The sequence below is a fragment of the Rutidosis leptorrhynchoides genome, chromosome 4, assembly GCF_046630445.1.
Source record: "Rutidosis leptorrhynchoides isolate AG116_Rl617_1_P2 chromosome 4, CSIRO_AGI_Rlap_v1, whole genome shotgun sequence".
NCBI lineage: Eukaryota > Viridiplantae > Streptophyta > Magnoliopsida > Asterales > Asteraceae > Rutidosis > Rutidosis leptorrhynchoides.
The window spans coordinates 135,587,892-135,608,582 of NC_092336.1; the positions used below are offsets into that span (position 1 = coordinate 135,587,892).

The window sequence follows — 20,691 nt, forward strand, 5'->3', positions numbered from 1 at the left end:
TGTCCTGGTTCATTTGTATAAGAAATACATGCTTCTATGTTGTTTTTGAAATATCAAAATCTTAGTGTGCCCATGAACACTAAGAACCAGATAGTGCAAAACAATAGTATTATGATGATCAAAATGTATTGAATAGGCTCGGTCCAATATACCATCATGCACTTAAAAAAAGCTGGTCCAATATACCATCATGCACTTAAAAAAGCGTTAATAATAATAATAATAATAATAATAATAATAATAATAATAATAATAATAATCCGCACGCGGTACCGTTCATGAGAGCTAGAATCCACTTGTAGATGTCTCCTCGTTCTTGCTATTCTTCTTTTTCATCAAGGGAGAAACTAATGACTTGACAAATATAGGGGCAGTAACGTTTAACCAATTACACTTTCAAGACAGATCTATGTTACCTTTATCATCATCACATAAACCCCAAGTGTTGTCTCGAGTCAAATCGAGTTTGTATGCAGGCGTGACAGCACCATACTTATTACCTTGGTAATCAGGTGGGAGCAGTTGCCAACCATTACAGTTTTTCATCACCCATGTTTGGTGGTGAGCACAGAATATGCATATGCATAGACGTTCTTCAAACATCCCTAGTCTGTCTTGATTATTCCTTACATATTCCGTGTCATTAGGTAAGGGTATTTCTTTGAATTTCTCTAGACATAAATCAAACGAAACAATCATTTTTCTCTTCTTCTTTGTATCATCCAGGAACCAATGAAGCACCCCATTATATATAAAACCACAAGCATAAGTATTAGTATTAGTATTGTAAGTTAAATAATCCCGGTGTTCAACGAATTTCCATTTATTTGGTTTCAAAGATTTCCATTTATTTGATTTTAAAGATACCACTTGAAAGCGTATATGATGATTGGATTCCTCAAAGCAGACAACAAGCTTGTAATCATCAGTAGAAGAATCATAACCAAAACCCCAACATACTCTTCCCCTGCACTTGTAAGGAGGCATTGGCAATTTTCTAACCTCTCTAGTACAAAGATTAGTTACTAATAATTCATCTCCAAAAGAAGAGATGCAAACAAGGCCATTACAGGAACCCGTCACCATACAATAATCACTCAATTTAGTGATATTATTAATCGTCCAACGTAAAAGACGTAATCTGATTCTTATATATCCATGTTCACGATTGTTATTGTAGCTCCGTTTAAGATGAGCTTTAACAAAATAATCAGATGATATTAAATTATACCATGACTTACAAACACTCTTGCACCGTAGAACATCTTCTACATCCAATCTTGCAAGTATCTTTTCAACCACACCATCATCATCTGTTAAAATACAATGCAAATTTGGTATTAGTATATGTATATATGCAAAATATCTAGATATTTATATGTATAAGAAAATATCTAGAATTTAGAATATGGTAGGAAAAATCTAGATATTTGTATGTGTAGAAAATATCTAGATATTTATCCATGAAAATATCTAGTTTCTAGAATGTTCCATGGGGTAGTATAAATATGGGTGATGAGTAGTTCATTTGTGTAAGGTGTAAGTAAGTGAAGTGTGAAGTAGAGAAGAAGTAAGAAGTGAAGAAGAGTTAGAAGTAGAAGTTGTGAAAAGAGTGAGTTGAGAAGTAGAAGAAGTAAGAAGTGAGAAGAGTGTGAGTAGAGAAGAAAAGCTTGTAAGTAAGTAATATTATAATTGTATTTTGTATTAATAAAAGTGTTCTTTGTTAAGTTTTCCGGTTAAGCCTTAGTTTGTGTTTAAGTTCTTAGTGCACTTGTGTTGTTCTTCTTATATGGTCGGCTCTGCCGCCTAAGTGATACATGGTCGGTTATACCGCCTAAATGATATATGGTCGACACTGTCGCCTAAGTATTATTGTGCACTAAGGATTCATAAAATTAAAGGCTAACCAACGTCAAAGTGTTGGTGTAGTGAGTGTAGTATAATCTTGGTCCTCTATAGTGGGTGTGTTGGGCTCGTCGAAGCTTCCAACAATTGGTATCAGAGCAGGTCGTTCGGGACCAGTTCTAGTGGAGGAAATCATCGGTAAACGTTGGACGTTTACATCTAATTGTTAACACCAATGCCCAAAGGGAGATTCTGTCGGAGCACAGTTAGGAACTGTGAAAGCTCATCGGTCTGGGACCAAGCTTACTTGACGTTGGACGTCATGATGGCAGATCTTGCAAGTACGAGCAGTGGAATCAAGAGTCTCAATAACCACAATTATGGTTATTGGCGGACTTGTATAGAATCCTACCTACAAGGACATGATTTATGGGAAATAGTTGGCAGTGACACAACGCCTCCACCGAAAGAAAATGCCGAAGCCTTGAGAAAATGGAACATCAAGGCTGGGAAGGCTTTATTTATATTGAAGACTACAATCGAGGAGGATCTATTGGAGCACATCCGTGACGAGAGAACACCAAAGGCAGCTTGGGAAACTTTTGAAAAATTGTTTTCAAGGAACAATGAAGCACGCCTCCAGCTCTTGGAAAATGAGCTCGCAGGTATCTCACAAGGAAGTCTATCTATTTCTCAGTATTTCACCAAGGTGAAATCTATTTGTCGTGAGATATCTCAACTTGCTCCTGAAGAGAAAGTGAGTGATGCAAGGATGAAGAGAAATATCATCCATGGCTTAAGATCCGAGTATAATGGATTTATAGCCGCTGTGAGAAGATGGCCTACTCAACCATCATTAATAGAGCTGGAGAATTTATTGGCTAATCAAGAGGCATTAGCCAAGCAGATGAATGAAGTAACGATAAAAGACGGAGAAGATGCACTCTTCACCAATAAGAAGAAAACAACATCTCGAAGACAAGAGGCGATGAAAGAAAGTAAGACATATGGGTGGAAGGGTCACCCAAAATCAAAAGGCAACGCTTCAGGGGGAGCTCAACAAGGAAGAAGAGATCATCGCCAACAATACGGGGAAAATGATAAGAGAAAGAATGGTGAATGCTTCAATTGTGGCAAGAAGGGTCATTTTGCTCGAGATTGGAGACTCCCCAGAAGGCGAACTTTCGAAGGAAATGTGGCCACCGTAAGAGATGAGAAGAAATAGGTCACATTCGAAGCATCCATTAATGAGGAAACTTGGGATGCAGAAGTAGGACTCTCCGTTGAAGCTGACATGGATGATCAAGCTCTTGCAGCAACCTTAAAGTCAAAAATATACTACAAAGATGATTGGATCATTGATTCTGCATGCTCAAATCATATGACCAATGATGAGACGAAGCTGCAAGAAATGGATGATTACAAAGGAAAGAGAGTCATGTTGACAGCTGACAATTCAAGGTTATCTATTTCTCACATTGGAAAGATAATAATTCCAAATGAAGGCGGCTCTCATAAGCTCCAACTCGAGAAGGTGTATTTTGTCCCTGGCCTAAAGAAAAATTTACTGTCAGTACCACAATTGACAGCAGAAGGGAATTATGTGCTCTTTGGACCAGAAGATGTGTCCGTATATAAGAGAGTGAAGGTGGTTGGCAATCCAATTATGCAAGGAAGAAGAATAGAGTCGGTCTATGTACTATCTGCTGAAACAGCATATGTGGATAAGACTCGAAAGAATGAGATGGCTGATCTTTGGCATGAACGTCTTAGGCATGTTGGCTACAACAAGTTAAAGGAGATGGTGGTGAAACACATAGTAAATGGGCTTCCTCAAATTGATATCCGAACAGATACAATATGTGCTGGATGTCAATTTAGAAAAGCTCACCAATTGCCATTCAAGGAGTCACAACATCAGTTCAAGACACCACTAGAGCTCATACACTCAGACGTCTTTGGCCCAGTGAAACAAACATCACTTGGAGGCATGAAGTATATGGTGACATTCATTAATGACTTCTCTGAAATATCCCGTTCTTATTGATTAAAAACGTTCCATATTAATTGATTTCGTTGCGAGGTTTTGACCTCTATATGAGACATTTTTCAAAGACTGCATTCATTTTTAAAACAAACCATAACCTTTATTTCATAGATAAAGGTTTTAAAAAGCTTTACGTAGATTATCAAATAATGATAATCTAAAATATCCTGTTTACACGCGACCATTACATAATGGTTTACAATACAAATATGTTACAACAAAATAATTTTCTTGAATGCAGTTTTTACACAATATCATACAAGTATGGACTCCAAATCTCGTCCTTATTTAAGTATGCGACAGCGGAAGCTCTTAATAATCACCTGAGAATAAACATGCTTAAAACGTCAATAAAAATGTTGGTGAGTTATAGGTTTAACCTATATATATCAAATCATAATAATAGACCACAAGATTTCATATTTCAATACACATCCCATACATAGAGATAAAAATCATTCATATGGTGAACACCTGGTAACCGACATTAATAAGATGCATATATAAGAATATCCCCATCATTCCGGGACACCCTTCGAATATGATATAAATTTCGAAGTACTAAAGCATCCGGTACTTTGGATGGGGTTTGTTAGGCCCAATAGATCTATCTTTAGGATTCGCGTCAATTAGGGTGTCTGTTCCCTAATTCTTAGATTACCAGACTTAATAAAAAGGGGCATATTCGATTTCGATAATTCAACCATAGAATGTAGTTTCACGTACTTGTGTCTATTTTGTAAATCATTTATAAAACCTGCATGTATTCTCATCCCAAAAATATTAGATTTTAAAAGTGGGACTATAACTCACTTTCACTGATTTTTACTTCGTCGGGAAGTAAGACTTGGCCACTGGTTGATTCACGAACCTATAACAATATATACATATATATCAAAGTATGTTCAAAATATATTTACAACACTTTTAATATATTTTGATGTTTTAAGTTTATTAAGTCAGCTGTCCTTGTTAGTAACCTACAACTAGTTGTCCACAGTTAGATGTACAGAAATAAATCGATAAATATTATCTTGAATCAATCCACGACCCAGTGTATACGTATCTCAGTATTGATCACAACTCAAACTATATATATTTTGGAATCAACCTCAACCCTGTATAGCTAACTCCAACATTCACATATAGAGTGTCTATGGTTGTTCCGAAATATATATAGATGTGTCGACATGATAGGTCGAAACATTGTATACTTGTCTATGGTATCTCAAGATTACATAATATACAATACAAGTTGATTAAGTTATGATTGGAATAGATTTGTTACCAATTTTCACGTAGCTAAAATGAGAAAAATTATCCAATCTTGTTTTACCCATAACTTCTTCATTTTAAATCCGTTTTGAGTGAATCAAATTGCTATGGTTTCATATTGAACTCTATTTTATGAATCTAAACAGAAAAAGTATAGGTTTATAGTCGGAAAAATAAGTTACAAGTCGTTTTTGTAAAGGTAGTCATTTCAGTCGAAAGAACGACGTCTAGATGACCATTTTAGAAAACATACTTCCACTTTGAGTTTAACCATAATTTTTGGATATAGTTTCATGTTCATAATAAAAATCATTTTCTCAGAATAACAACTTTTAAATCAAAGTTTATCATAGTTTTTAATTAACTAACCCAAAACAGCCCGCGGTGTTACTACGACGGCGTAAATCCGGTTTTACGGTGTTTTTCGTGTTTCCAGGTTTTAAATCATTAAGTTAGCATATCATATAGATATATAACATGTGTTTAGTTGATTTTAAAAGTCAAGTTAGAAGGATTAACTTTTATTTGCGAACAAGTTTAGAATTAACTAAACTATGTTCTAGTGATTACAAGTTTAAACCTTCGAATAAGATAGCTTTATATGTATGAATCGAATGATGTTATGAACATCATTACTACCTTAAGTTCCTTGGATAAACCTACTGGAAAAGAGAAAAATGGATCTAGCTTCAACGGATCCTTGGATGGCTCGAAGTTCTTGAAGCAGAATCATGACACGAAAACAAGTTCAAGTAAGATCATCACTTGAAATAAGATTGTTATAGTTATAGAAATTGAACCAAAGTTTGAATATGATTATTATCTTGTATTAGAATGATAACCTACTGTAAGAAACAAAGATTTCTTGAGGTTGGATGATCACCTTACAAGATTGGAAGTGAGCTAGCAAACTTGAAAGTATTCTTGATTTTATGTAACTAGAACTTGTAGAATATATGAAGAACACTTAGAACTTGAAGATAGAACTTGAGAGAGATCAATTAGATGAAGAAAATTGAAGAATGAAAGTGTTTGTAGGTTTTTTTGGTCGTTGGTGTATGGATTAGATATAAAGGATATGTAATTTTGTTTTCATGTAAATAAGTCATGAATGATTACTCATATTTTTGTAATTTTATGAGATATTTCTTGCTAGTTGCCAAATGATGGTTCCCACATGTGTTAGGTGACTCACATAGGCTGCTAAGAGCTGATCATTGGAGTGTATATACCAATAGTACATACATCTAAAAGCTGTGTATTGTACGAGTACGAATACGGGTGCATACGAGTAGAATTGTTGATGAAACTGAACGAGGATGTAATTGTAAGCATTTTTGTTAAGTAGAAGTATTTTGATAAGTGTATTGAAGTCTTTCAAAAGTGTATAAATACATATTAAAACACTACATGTATATACATTTTAACTGAGTCGTTAAGTCATCGTTAGTCGTTATATGTAAGTGTTGTTTTGAAACCTTTAGGTTAACGATCTTGTTAAATGTTGTTAACCCAATGTTTATAATATCAAATGAGATTTTAAATTATTATATTATCATGATATTATCATGTATGAATATCTCTTAATATGATATATATACATTAAATGTCTTTACAACGATAATCGTTACATATATGTCTCGTTTAAAAAAATCATTAAGTTAGTAGTCTTGTTTTTACATATGTAGTTCATTGTAAATATACTTAATGATATGTTTACTTATCATAGTATCATGTTAACTATATATATATCCATATATATGTCATCATATAGTTTTTACAAGTTTTAACGTTCGTGAATCACCGGTCAACTTGGGTGGTCAATTGTCTATATGAAACATATTTCAATTAATCAAGTCTTAACAAGTTTGATTGCTTAACATGTTGGAAACATTTAATCATGTAAATATCAATCTCAATTAATATATATAAACATGGAAAAGTTCGGGTCACTACATTCTCAAGGTATGTGTGGGTTTACTTCATGAAAGAAAAGTTGGAGACTTTTTTGAAGTTTAAAGAGTTCAAGAATAAGGTAGAAAGTGAGCTCAATTATAAGATTCGATGCTTACGCACAAATAATGGAGGAGAATATTTATCAACCGAGTTCAATATCTATCTTGAGAAGCACAAGATTAGAAGACAATTAACTTGTCCCAATACTCCACAACAGAATGGAGTCGCAGAACGCAAGAATCGTCACCTTGCCGAAACTTGTAGAAGTATGCTTCATGGTATGAATGTGCCAGGAAGATTTTGGGCTGAATGTATGAGAACGGCATCATATGTGATAAATAGGCTTCCACAAACAAAGTTAGGGCATATTTCACCGTATGAAAGATTATGGAAGATCAAGCCAACCGTCAACCATCTCAAGATTTTTGGATGTGTATGCTATGTCTTCGTACCAGATCATCTACGAAGCAAATTTGATAAGAAGGCAATCCGATGCATTTTTGTCAGTTATGATGAATCAAGAAAAGGATGGAGATGTTGTGATCCAAATACTGAAAAGTGTCATACTTCAAGAAATGTGGTATTTGATGAAGCTTCTTCATGGTGGTCACCTCAAAAGATAGAGCTTCCATAATCTCATGGATTAGAAGAAGTTCCAGAAGAAATAGAAGAACGTAAAAAGCAAATAGTAGATCCAACTAAAGAAGGAGAAGAGTCATACTCTAAGGAAACGAGTCCATGAAAAACTGGTGTGCATCAATCTGTATCCAAGGAGGTTCCTCCAAGTCAAATGGATGTCGAGGAGCATGTACAAGAATTACGGAGATCAACAAGACCGAGGCAACCTAATCTGAGGTATGCCAATGCTGCTCATGTGGATGAATCAATACCTATTGAGCCTTCTACTTATGAAGAAGCAGCACAAAGTCAAGAACGGCAGAAAGCGATGGAAGAAGAAATTAATGCACTAAAAGAAAACCAGACATGGAGTTTAGTTCCAAAGTCAAAAGATGTAAAACCAATATCTTGTAAATGGGTTTACAAGGTGAAGACTCGATCAGATGGCTCCATTGAAAGGTATAAAGCTCGACTTGTTGCTAGAGGTTTTTCTCAACAATATGGGCTGGATTATGAAGAAACGTTTAGTCCAGTGGCGAAGATCACAACAATTCGAGTTCTACTAGCTTTAGCCGCTAGCAAATCTTGGAAGTTATGGCAGATGGATGTCAAGAACGCTTTCTTACATGGAGAACTTGACAATAACATTTATATGGAGCAACCAAGAGGCTTTGAGAACAAGATCCATCCTGACTATGTCTGCAAATTAAAGAAAGCACTATACGGCTTGAAGCAGGCTCCAAGAGCTTCGTACGGGAAGATTGGTGAGTTCTTGGTACAAAGTGGTTTTACGATTTCTCCTTCAGATTCTAGTTTATTTGTGAAACAAGATCAAGAAAAACTAGCCATAGTGCTAGTATATGTGGATGACTTAATCATCACGGGAGATCACTCTGAGGAGATCCAAAGAACAAGAGAGAATTTGTCTATCAGATTTCATATGAAGGACCTTGGAAAACTCAAACATTTTCTTGGACTCAAAATAGAGCAGAAAAGAGAAGGATTATTTCCGGGACAACAGAAATATGCGCGAGATCTTTTACAAAAGTACGGAATGCTTAATTGCAAACCTATCTCAACTCCGATGGATCCGAATACAAAACTACAAGCAGATGAAGGAAAAAGTCTTCAAGATGTTACCATGTATCGAAAGTTGGTCGGAAGTCTTATTTATCTCACACTAAGCCGGCCAGATATATCTTATGCAGTTGGAGTGGTTAGTCGATACATGAGCAATCCGAAGAAGCCTCACCTTGATGTTGTACGACGCATCTTAAGGTATGTTAAAGGCACTATTAACTTTGGCCTTTTATAAAAGAAAACAAAAGAATGCCATGTGACTGGATATTGTGATGCCGATTACGCTGGAGACTATGATACACGACGGACAACTGGATACATGTTTAGTCTTGGATCAGGAGTAATATCATGGTGCAGCAAGAGACAACCAACAGTATCCTTGTCAAGCACTGAAGCAGAATATCGATCGGCATCATCAGCAACACAAGAAATTACATGGTTGAAACAACTAATGAAATATCTTCATCAATCAACAGATTATCAAGTAAATCTTCTTTGCGATAACCTATCAGCTATACGACTAGCAGAGAATCCGGTCTTTCATGCAAGAACAAAACATATAGAAGTGCACTATCATTATGTTCGCGAGAAGGTCCTTGAAGGGAAAATCAAGATGATGCCAACAAAGACAGATGAACAGGTTGCAGATATATTCACCAAGAGCCTAAGTAAACCGAAGTTTACAAAATTCGGAGAAGCACTTGGAATGGTCTGCAAGACATCGTTGGAAGAAAATTTGCATTGAGGGGGAGTGTTAAAATACAATGCAAATTTGGTATTAGTATATGTATATATGTAAAATATCTAGATATTGATATGTATAAGAAAATATCTAGAATTTAGAATATGGTAGAAAAAATCTAGAAATATTTGATAGGAAAAATCTAAATATTTGTATGTGTAGAAAATATCTAGATATTTATCCATGAAAATATCTAGTTTGTAGAATGTTTCATGGGGTAGTATAAATATGGGTGATGAGTAGTTCATTTGTGTAAGGTGTGAGTAAGTGAAGTGTGAAGTAGAGAAGAAGTAAGAAGTGAAGAAGAGTTAGAAGTAGAAGTTGTGAAAAGAGTGAGTTGAGAAGTAGAAGAAGTAAGAAGTGAGAAGAGTGTGAGTAGAGAAGAAAAGCTTGTAAGTTAGTAATATTGTAATTGTATTTTGTATTAATAAAAGTGTTCTTTGTTAAGTTTCCCGGTTAAGCCTTAGTTTGTGTTTAAGTTCTTAGTGCACTTGTGTTGTTCTTCTTATATGGTCGGCTCTGCCGCCTAAGTGATACATGGTCGGTTATACCGCCTAAATGATATATGGTCGACACTGTCGCCTAAGTATTATTGTGCACTAAGGATTCATAAAATTAAAGGCTAACCAACGTCAAAGTGTTGGTGTAGTGAGTGTAGTATAATCTTGGTCATCTATAGTGGGTGTGTTGGGCTCGTCGAAGCTTCCAACATCATCCATTAGAATTAATAGAAATTTTGACTTTTATTGGAAGGAAAAAAAAAATGCGTTTGATTATAAGAAAATAGCAGGTTTAAAGATAAATACATATAAAAGGAGTTGCCGGTTTCTAGGTTTTCTAGGAGCGTGTTTACGAACCGATAATTTTATTTGGCTTTTATTGTTTTAAAAATCAATCTCGAGCCAATCGGGCTAAGAGAAAATGGAGGAAACTCAAATACGGAGTAATAAGTAAGATACAAACTAATTTGCAAAAGATCATAGTTTTAAAAGTCTCTCGTCAGCCTACTATTCCCCAATTAATTAGAATTTGAGTTTTTGACTTGTTCAATTTATTCAATTAAAGTTGTCAATTAAGTTTTCTTTTATTTACTATTTCCCAATTAATTAGAATTTGAGTTTTTGACTTGTTCAATTTATTCAACTAAAGTTGTCAATTAAGTTTTCTTTTATTTTCTTTAAAACGGCAAACACAAATAGTCATATATAGTCAAAACTAGTTGTTTACCCTCGTTTCGCGCCGGGGTTCGGTTTTCAATGTATTTTATTGCGTTTAGTTTAACGATGATGTCGTTGAAGCGCAACTCGAGTCGAACTAAAAGGTATAACCCGTCAAAGATTTAAATGTTATTTTAAATTAACAATATAGGTGCATCTCTGCGGGTGGAGAAAAATATAAAGGAAACCAAAAAAGAAAAAATAAAAAAAATTTGTTACAACGGGTAGAGAAAAATATAAAGGAAACAATCGGTACTATACATATTTTTTGTCTAGTAGATATTTGCTGCTGCTAATTATAAAGAAATCATCGGTACTATTCATATTTTTTGTCTAGTAGATATTTGCTGCGGGTGAAGAAAAATATAAATAAAATCAAAAAAGAAAAAAATGGAAAAAAAAACTGTTAAAAAAAAAATTGCTTCAGTACCGTGAATAGTACTGTTCACGTGAATAGTACTGTTCACGTGAATAGTACTGTTCACGTGAATAGTGACCGGTGTACAACCATTGTTGCACGGTGTACAAGTGATTAAAGCGTGCGGATATTACTATTCTTAACTTTTGTCTATTAGTATGTAAATGGAAAAAAAAACTGTTACAAAAAAAAAAATTTACTTCAGTATCGTGAATAGTACTGTTCACGTGAATAGTACTGTTCACGTGAATAGTGACCGGTGTACAACCATTGTTGCGTGGTGTACAAGTGATTAAAGCGTGCGGATATTACTATTCTTAGCTTTTGTCTATTGTGTACAAGTGATTAAAGCGTGCGGATATTACTATTCTTAACTTTTGTCTATTAGTATGTTTGGTAATAAAAAGTCGCTCATCGTTCGACTAGTCCCAACTACTCTCACACAACCAATTAGTCCCTGCAAGGTCTAAACGAGTACCCTACTAGTTACTTTTACAAACTTAAAAACATTGCTAAATGGATAGATAATAATGTAAAAAGTATGGCTGACCCCTACAACTTTTGCGACAATGAAGCTACAATAGCTATCTCAGAAAACCCAGTTCAACATGACCTAACAAAACATGTTGAAGTGGATAGACACTTTATTAGAGAAAAACTGGATGCCGAAATTATCTATCCATTTGGTGTCATGGTTTCTATAGGTTCATGGTTTTGTGTTGGCTCAAGGTTTGGTTGGTTTGGCGTCGAGGTTTGTATCGGTTCGGGGTCTTGTGATGGCTCAGGGTTTGGTGTCGAGGTTTGTATTGGTTCGGGGTCTTGTTTTTGAGGTGGTACCCATGTCATCCAACTTAGAGTGTCATTACTTTCATTCTCCCACTTACTCGTGAGTTGGGTGTCATTGTATAAATATTCAGTTTCAATAAAGTCACAGTTATTGCGGTAGTGATGTTTCGTCTTTTTAGATTATAACACCGATATCCTTTTTGGTTTACACCATAACCTACCATAACACACTTTTCGACACATGGATCAAGTTTCATACGCTCATGTTTTGGAATGTGAACAAACACCGAGCATCTAAAACTCGAGGTTCGAGATTAAGCGAGGACGGGATAGTAAAAAATTGAGATAGAACATGATAATGCTAAAACGAACATATATTTCATAGCATTATCCCTCAAGAAAGACAAGCTTTTAGTTGCAATTGTTCTATTCACAAGTGATATTCGTTTAAATAATAAAGGTGAAGACAAAAGACAGATTCCACGAATTGAAGACGCAAACGACCAAAAAGCTCAAAAGTACAAAGTACAATCAAAGAGGTTCAAATTATTGATGAGAAACGTCTCAAAATTACAAGAGTACAAGACGCAAAACGCAAAATACAAGATATTAAATTGTACGCAAGGACGTTCAAAAATTCGGAACCGGGACCAGAGTCAACTCTCAACGCTCGACGCAACGGACTAAAAATTACAAGTCAACTATGCACACGAATATATATAATATAATATTTAAATAATTCTATAAATTATTTATATATTATATTTATTTATAAAAACCGTCGGCAAGAAAGAAAACAAAGCAATGTGAGCTGGTACCTACCTCCATGCAATCGCATGGCCTGTAGGCTTAATATCCATGGGCCACTTTTTGTGGCCACATGCCTATAAATTCGCAGTTTGGTGATCGATTATATATCTTTTTCTCTATCTCTCTCACGTATATATATATATATATATATATATATATATATATATATATATATATATATATATATATATATATATATATATATATATATATATTATAATTTTAATTTTAATTTTAAATTCTAATAATAATGGCATGTTAGCGAATGTTGTAAGGGTGTAAGTCAAAATTCTGTCCGTGTAACGCTACGCTATTATTAATCACTGTAAGTTATGTTCAACCTTTTTAAATTAATGTCTCGTAGCTAAGTTATTATTATGCTTATTTAATGCCGAAGTAATCGTGATGTTGGGCTAAATATTAAAATTGGGTAATTGGGCTTTGGACCATAATTGGGGTTTGGATAAAAGAACGACACTTGTGAAAATTAGACTATGGGCTATTAATGGGCTTTATATTAACTAAATGATACCTCGTTGATTTAATATATAGACTTATAATTTGACGTATTTATATATAACCACATACGCTTGACTAGGTACGGTGGGCGGGATATCTATAAATACCAATAATTGTTCATTTTACCGGACACGGGACTGGATTAATAGTTAATGGACTAGTTAAAATAGGGGTGGATTACATTCAAGGGTAATTGGTGTAATTGTTAACAAAGTATTAAAACCTTGGTCTACACGCAGTCGATAACCTGGTGTATTCATTAAACAAAGTATTAAGACCTTGTTACAATTCGAATCCCCAATTATTGGAATATTTGACTTCGGGAATAAGAATAATTTGACGAAGACTTCCGCACTTTATGATTATGACTGATGGACTATTATGGACAAAACTATATAGACATATCAAATAATCCAGGACAAAGGACAATTAACCCATGGGAATAAACTAAAATCAACACGTCAAACATCATGATTACGGAAGTTTAAATAAGCGTAATTACTTTATTTCATATTTAATTTCCTTTATTTCATATTTAATTGCACTTTTAATTATCGCACTTTTATTTATTGTCATTTTAATTATCGTACTTTTTAATTATCGCAATTTTATTTATCGCACTTTTATTTATCACAATTTCATTATCGTTATTTACTTTACGCTTAAAATTAAGTTATATTTATTTTTAATATTTTACATTAGGTTTTAACTGCGACTAAAATTTTAAAATCGACAAACCGGTCATTAAACAGTAAAAACCCCCTTTTATAATAATAATACTACTTATATATATATTTATACAAATATAGTTTTAAAAATATAGCGTTAAACTTGGCGAGTTCCCTGTGGACGAACCGGACTTACTAAAAACTACACTACTGTACGATTAGGTACACTGCATATAATTGTTGTAGCAAGGTTTAGGTATATCCACTCTATAAATAAATAAATAACTTGTGTAAAATTGTATCGTATTTAATAGTATTTTGTTGTAAAAATATAACTATTTCGTATACACCTCTACGCACATCATGTATTTTTGGCGCCGCTGCCGGGGAAACTCAAACGCCGAAAGCGCAACGCTATAAAAAAAATAAAGATTTTTTAAGTTCTTTGTATAAAAAAATATACATTTTAAATATTAAAAATACAAAAATATAAAAAGAAAAACAATATATATATATATATATATATATATATATATATATATATATATATATATATATATATATATATATATAAGAGTTGTTAAAAAATATATAAAATTATAAAATATTTCTATTTCTATTTTTAGTTTTTAAAAATATAAGTTTTATTTAATTTATATAAATACTTTTTATAAATATTAAAACAGAAAATTAAAATAGAAAAAAAAATATATATGTATATAAATCAATCGACCTGGTACTGTTGAAGCCCAATTCCTGGCCTGGAAACCTAGCCCATGCAATCGCATGAGCCCGAAGGCAAACATCCATGCGACTGCATGAACCTGTCTGACACGCCACAGTTTGACTTCCTACTGCAATAATTACGGAGTATATTTTTATTATTATTAAAACCCTAATTAGGGTTTAGTTTTTAATTATTTAGTTTAGTTTTATTATTTAATTTGTATTATTAAGTTTATTTAGTTTTATAAATATATAAAAATTAATACTTTTATAAAATAAATAATATAAAAATAATATTTTTATAAAAATTATACTTTTTACAACTTTAAGTTTATTTTTTATAATTTGAATCTTTTTATTTGTTTTAGCGTAATATTTGTATTTTTCATTCGTAACTAGTTTTAAGATATAGTATTTGTCATAGTTATTTTTATTTCCAGATTTTTAGGCTTTGCCGTAAAATCCATCAAGTGCTTTTTCTTTAGACTAAGAATTAAGTGCTTTAGAATTTTGCAACGCCATTTTAAAATTTTAGTACCTTTTTAAGTTATTTTCATTTGGGATATAGTATTTCTTTTAAGATTTAATATCTTTAGACGCAACTTTTAATTTTTAGTTTTTAGACTTTTAAGTTTCGACGCGCTACGTTCTTTTTATTATTTTTCTACTATTTATTTTTCGACGTTTTTCGACGCACTCTTTTTCTTTATTATTTTTCGCCGCTCTAGTTTTTAGGACTTAAAATTTTTTTTCTATTTCTTCTCTAAAATTTCTTTAAATTTCAACGAAAAATTATTTAAGTGGTTAAATTGGTAGACATCCAAATTTTCTGTTTCGTAGTAATAGTTGGATTTGTTAGTGGCTGAGTTGTGAGCTTCCGATTTAAAGGGTTCTGGCTCCCTGCTGCATCTATTGGCTATTCGAAACGTGGGTAAAAGCATAAAAGTCTATTAATTTGATAACTTATATAATTTTTATCTTTTATAACTAATAGGATATTCAGTGAATGCACCGAGCAAAACGTTCACCACCTTTTATACGTTCACCACCTGTAACTCGATCAAGACATCTAGCAAATATTGTCGCCGTTGATTTTTCTTTAGAATCGTCATCCAGTCAACCAAGTACTCCAATTCAAATTTCCGATAATCCATTTTTTGAACCCGACCTCACAATTGAGAATCCGGAGGATATTCAGGGACAATTCAGAGATCATGAACCATTAATCTTTCCTCCTGAACCACCAATCATTCAAACGGAGATTGTCGAGGAACAACCCATTAAATCAGAATCCTCTAGTGATTCATATTCAACAGATTCAATCATGGAAAATCTGAAACCTCTAAGTATGGAAGACTGAATGCGAGCTAAACGCACTGGCCAAGGTCACGCAATTACTCAACCAGACATTAATGCGCCAGACTATGAAATCAAAGGACAAATCCTACACATGGTAACTAATCAATGCCAATTTAGTGGTGCGCCGAAGGAAGATCCAAATGAACATCTTATTACCTTTAATAGGATCTGTACACTATTTAAAATAAGAGAAGTGGAGGATGAACAGATATATCTCATGTTATTTCCCTGGACTTGAAGCCAAAGATTGGTTAGAATCGTTACCTGAAGGGGCGATTGATACATGGGACGTTTTAGTTGAAAAATTTCTTAAACAATTCTTTCCGGCATCTAAAGCCGTAAGACTTCAAGGAGAAATTGTTACGTTCACGCAAAAGCCAAATGAAACTCTATATGTGGCGTGGACAAGATTTGGAAAGTTATTAAGAGGATGTCCGCAACATGGTTTAGACACCTGTCAAATAGTACAAATATTCTACCAAGGATGCGATATCACTACAAGGAAAGACATAGATATAGCAGCTGGTGGTTCCATTATGAAGAAAACCGCAACTGACGCTTACAAAATTATTGATAACACTGCTTCCCACTCACATGAGTGGCACCAAGAAAAAGATATCGTTAGATCATCTAAAGCAGCTAGAGCCGATTCTAGCCATGACTTTGATTCCATTTCTACAAAGATAGATGTTGTCGAGAGACGAATGGAGAAGATGACTAAAGATATCCACTCAATACGAATTAGTTGTGAGCAGTGTGGAGGACCACATTTGACAAAAGATTGTCTCAGTATTGAACTAACAATGGAACAAAGAGAGAATGTTTCATACATAAACCAAAGGCCTGGAAATAATTATCAGAATAATTATCAACCGCCAAGACCAATCTACAATCAAAATTAGAATTATAACTGAAATGTTCCATACAACAACCAACAAGGTCCAAGCAATCAACAAGTATCCAATAATACTTACAATCAGCAAAGACCTATTTTTCAAAATAAACCACCACAAACCGATGATAAAAAGCCAAATTTAGAAGATATGATGTCGAAGCTAGTTGAATCTCAAATTCAATTTTTCACATCTCAGAAACAAACCAATGAACAAAATGCTCAAGCATTTAGAAATCAACAAGCTTCGATTCAAAATTTGGAACAAGAAGTAAGTAACCTAGCAAGGTTAATAGGTGAAAGGAAACCGGGAAGTCTACCTAGTGATACAAATGCTAACCCCCGGAATGAAATAGCTAAAGCCATTACCACAAGAAGTGGTATTACACTTAAACCACCTGAAATACCTGTAATTTCTGATGATTCTATTCCTACTACACAAGAACCACAGCCTGAGCAAGATAAGGAAACAGAACCGGTAGTTGAGAAGGTTAATGAAGATAACACAGTTAAGGCTAAACCTTATGTTAAACCATACCAACCACCACTTCCTTACCCGAGTAAAATGAGAAAAGAAAGACTTGAAGCCGAGCAATCCAAATTTTTGGATATGTTTAAACAAATAAATGTAAATCTTCCTTTCATTGATGTGATTTCAGGAATGCCAAGATATGCTAAATTTCTGAAAGATCTAATCACAAATAGAAAGAAAATGGAAGAACTCTCGGCTGTTACTATGAATGCTAATTGCTCTGCAGTACTATTGAATAAGATACCAGAAAAATTATCAGATCCAGGAAGTTTCACAATTCCATGTTTTCTGGGTAGTCTTAGTTCAATAGAAGCATTGGCAGACTTAGGTGCTAGTATAAATTTAATGCCGTATTCACTATACGCTAAACTAGACCTTGGAGAATTGAAACCAACACGAATAAGTATACAACTAGCAGATCGATCAGTAAAATATCCTAGAGGGATAATGGAGAACATGCTAGTTAAAGTTGGTACTTTAGTATTTCCAGTAGATTTTGTTATTCTGGATATGGAAGAAGATTCTCGAGTTCCTCTCATATTAGGAAGACCATTCTTAAACACGGCTAAAGCAATAATAGACGTGTTCGGTAAGAAACTGACCCTAAGTATAGAGGACGAGAGTGTTACCTTTTCAGTGGATAGAGCCATGCAACAACCGCAATCTGCAGATGATACATGTTATTATATTCAAACTATAGATTCACATGCAGAATTATTAGAAGAATTTCCAGAATTACAAGGAACAGGAGAATGTTCTTTAGGAGAAGGAACTGAACCAATTGATGAAACTGAAATGTTAGCTACACTTATGGCTAATGGATATGAACCGATAACAGAAGAAATTCAAATGCTAAAAGAAGAATACAGATATCGATATAAATCATCGATAGAAGAACCACCGACATTAGAGTTAAAGCCACTTCCAAACCATTTGGAATATGCTTATTTACATGGTGAATATGAATTACCTGTAATAATATCGTCTTCTCTTACTGAAAATGAAAAATCACAACTCATTTCTGTGCTAAAAGCTCATAAACCAGTTATTGCATGGAAGATTCATGATATTAAAGGAATAAGTCCTTCGTATTGCACACATAAAATCCTTATGGAAGAAGGTCATAAAACGTATGTGCAACGCCAACGAACACTAAATCCGAATATGCAAGATGTTGTTAAGAAAGAAATTATTAAACTGCTTGATGCAGGTTTAATTTATCCAATCTCTGATAGTACATGGGTAAGCCCAGTTCAATGCGTACCTAAGAAGGGTGGCATGACTGTCATCACAAATGAGAAAAATGAGCTTATTCCTACTAGGACTGTAACAGGATGCCGTGTTTGTATTGATTATAGAAAATTAAATGACGTTACCAGAAAAGATCACTTTCCCTTACCTTTCATTGATCAAATGTTGGAAAGATTAGCCGAAAACAGTTACTATTGTTTTCTTGATGGTTTTTCCGGATACTTTCAAATTCCAATAGCACCTGAGGACCAAGATAAAACCACGTTCACGTGCCCTTATGGTACTTTTGCTTATAAACGCATGCCATTTGGACTTTGCAACGCCCCTGCAACCTTTCAAAGGTGCATGATGGCGATTTTTCATGACATGATAGAAGAATGCATGGAAGTTTTCATGGATGACTTTTCAGTCTTCGATGATACTTTTGAAACATGTCTAGTTAATCTTGAACGAATGCTTATTAGATGCGAACAATCAAATCTAGTACTTAATTGGGAGAAATGCCATTTCATGGTTAAAGAAGGCATCGTTCTTGGACATAAAATTTCAAAAGAAGGAATTGAAGTGGATAGAGCTAAAGTAGATGTGATTGCTAAACTTCCACATCCCACAAATGTTAGAGGAGTTAGGAGTTTTCTAGGGCATGCCGGTTTTTATCGACGTTTCATAAAAGATTTTTTCTAAAATTGCCACTCTTATGAATAAACTCCTAGAAAAGGATGCTCCATTCATTTTTTCAGATGAATGCATCAAATCTTTTAATATTCTTAAAGAAAAACTTACTAATGCGCCGATCATGATAACTCCAAATTGGAATCTACCGTTTAAACTAATGTGCGATGCAAGTGATTTTGCAATGGGAGCCGTTTTAGGACAAAGGATTGAAAAACGATTTCAACCTATTTATTATGCTAGTAAGACGTTACAAGGAGCATAAACAAATTACACAACTACTGAAAAATAACTCCTTGCAATTGTCTTTGCTTTTGACAAATTTCGTTCATATCTCGTTCTAGCAAAAACGGTGGTCTATACCGACCATTCTGCTCTTAGATACCTATTTTCAAAACAAGATGCTAAACCAAGATTAATCCGTTGTATCTTACTCTTACAAGAGTTCGATATTGAAATCCGAGACAAAAAGGGAGCAGAAAATCTCGCAACTGATCATCTTTCTCCTCTTGAAAATCCCGAATTAGAAGTTCTAAATGAATCGGCCATACAAGACAACTTTCCTGATGAATATCTATTGAAGATAAATTATAATGAAATTCCATGGTTTGCAGACTATGCAAATTACTTAGTATGTGGATTCCTTGAAAAAGGATTATCGTACCAAAAACGAAAGAAATTCTTTAGTGATATAAAACACTATTTCTGGAAAGATTCACATTTGTTTAAAAGTTATCCCGATGGAATAATACGTCGATGTGTATTTGGAGATGAAGCTAGTAAAATCTTAAACCATTGTCACACAGGACCAACAGGAGGGCATTATGGGCCTCAGCTCACAGCAAGAAAAGTTTACGATGCTGGATTCTATTGGCCTACAATTTTCAAAGACGCACACCTTCTTTGCAAATCCTGTGATGCTTGTCAAAGGGCCGGAAAAATAAGTCAACGTGATGAAATGCCACAAAATGTCATTCAAGTATGTGAAGTATTTGACATTTGGGGTATTGACTTTATGGGTCCATTTCCAAAATCTCATAATAATCTCTACATTCTCGTTGACATTGATTATGTATCTAAATGGGCGAAAGCACAAGCTCTCCCAACTAACGATGCACGAGTTGTAGTCAACTTTTTAAAACGTCTTTTTGCTAGGTTTGGAACACCGAAAGCTTTAATAAGTGATCGGGGTACTCATTTTTGTAACAATCAACTTGAGAAAGTTCTCAAAAGATATGGAGTAACTCATAAAATCTCCACCGCTTATCATCCACAAAC

At 34.0% G+C, this 20,691-nt stretch overlaps 1 protein-coding gene across 1 annotated transcript; it reads right to left on the reverse strand.

Annotated features, from left to right (window-relative positions):
• Window positions 1-396: 396 nt before the first annotated feature.
• LOC139841030 (F-box/kelch-repeat protein At3g06240-like) lies at window positions 397-987 on the reverse strand. The gene has a single exon (XM_071831266.1). The coding sequence runs from the start codon at window positions 985-987 to the stop codon at window positions 397-399; it is 591 nt and encodes a 196-aa protein (XP_071687367.1).
• Between the last annotated feature and the right edge of the window lie 19,704 nt (window positions 988-20,691).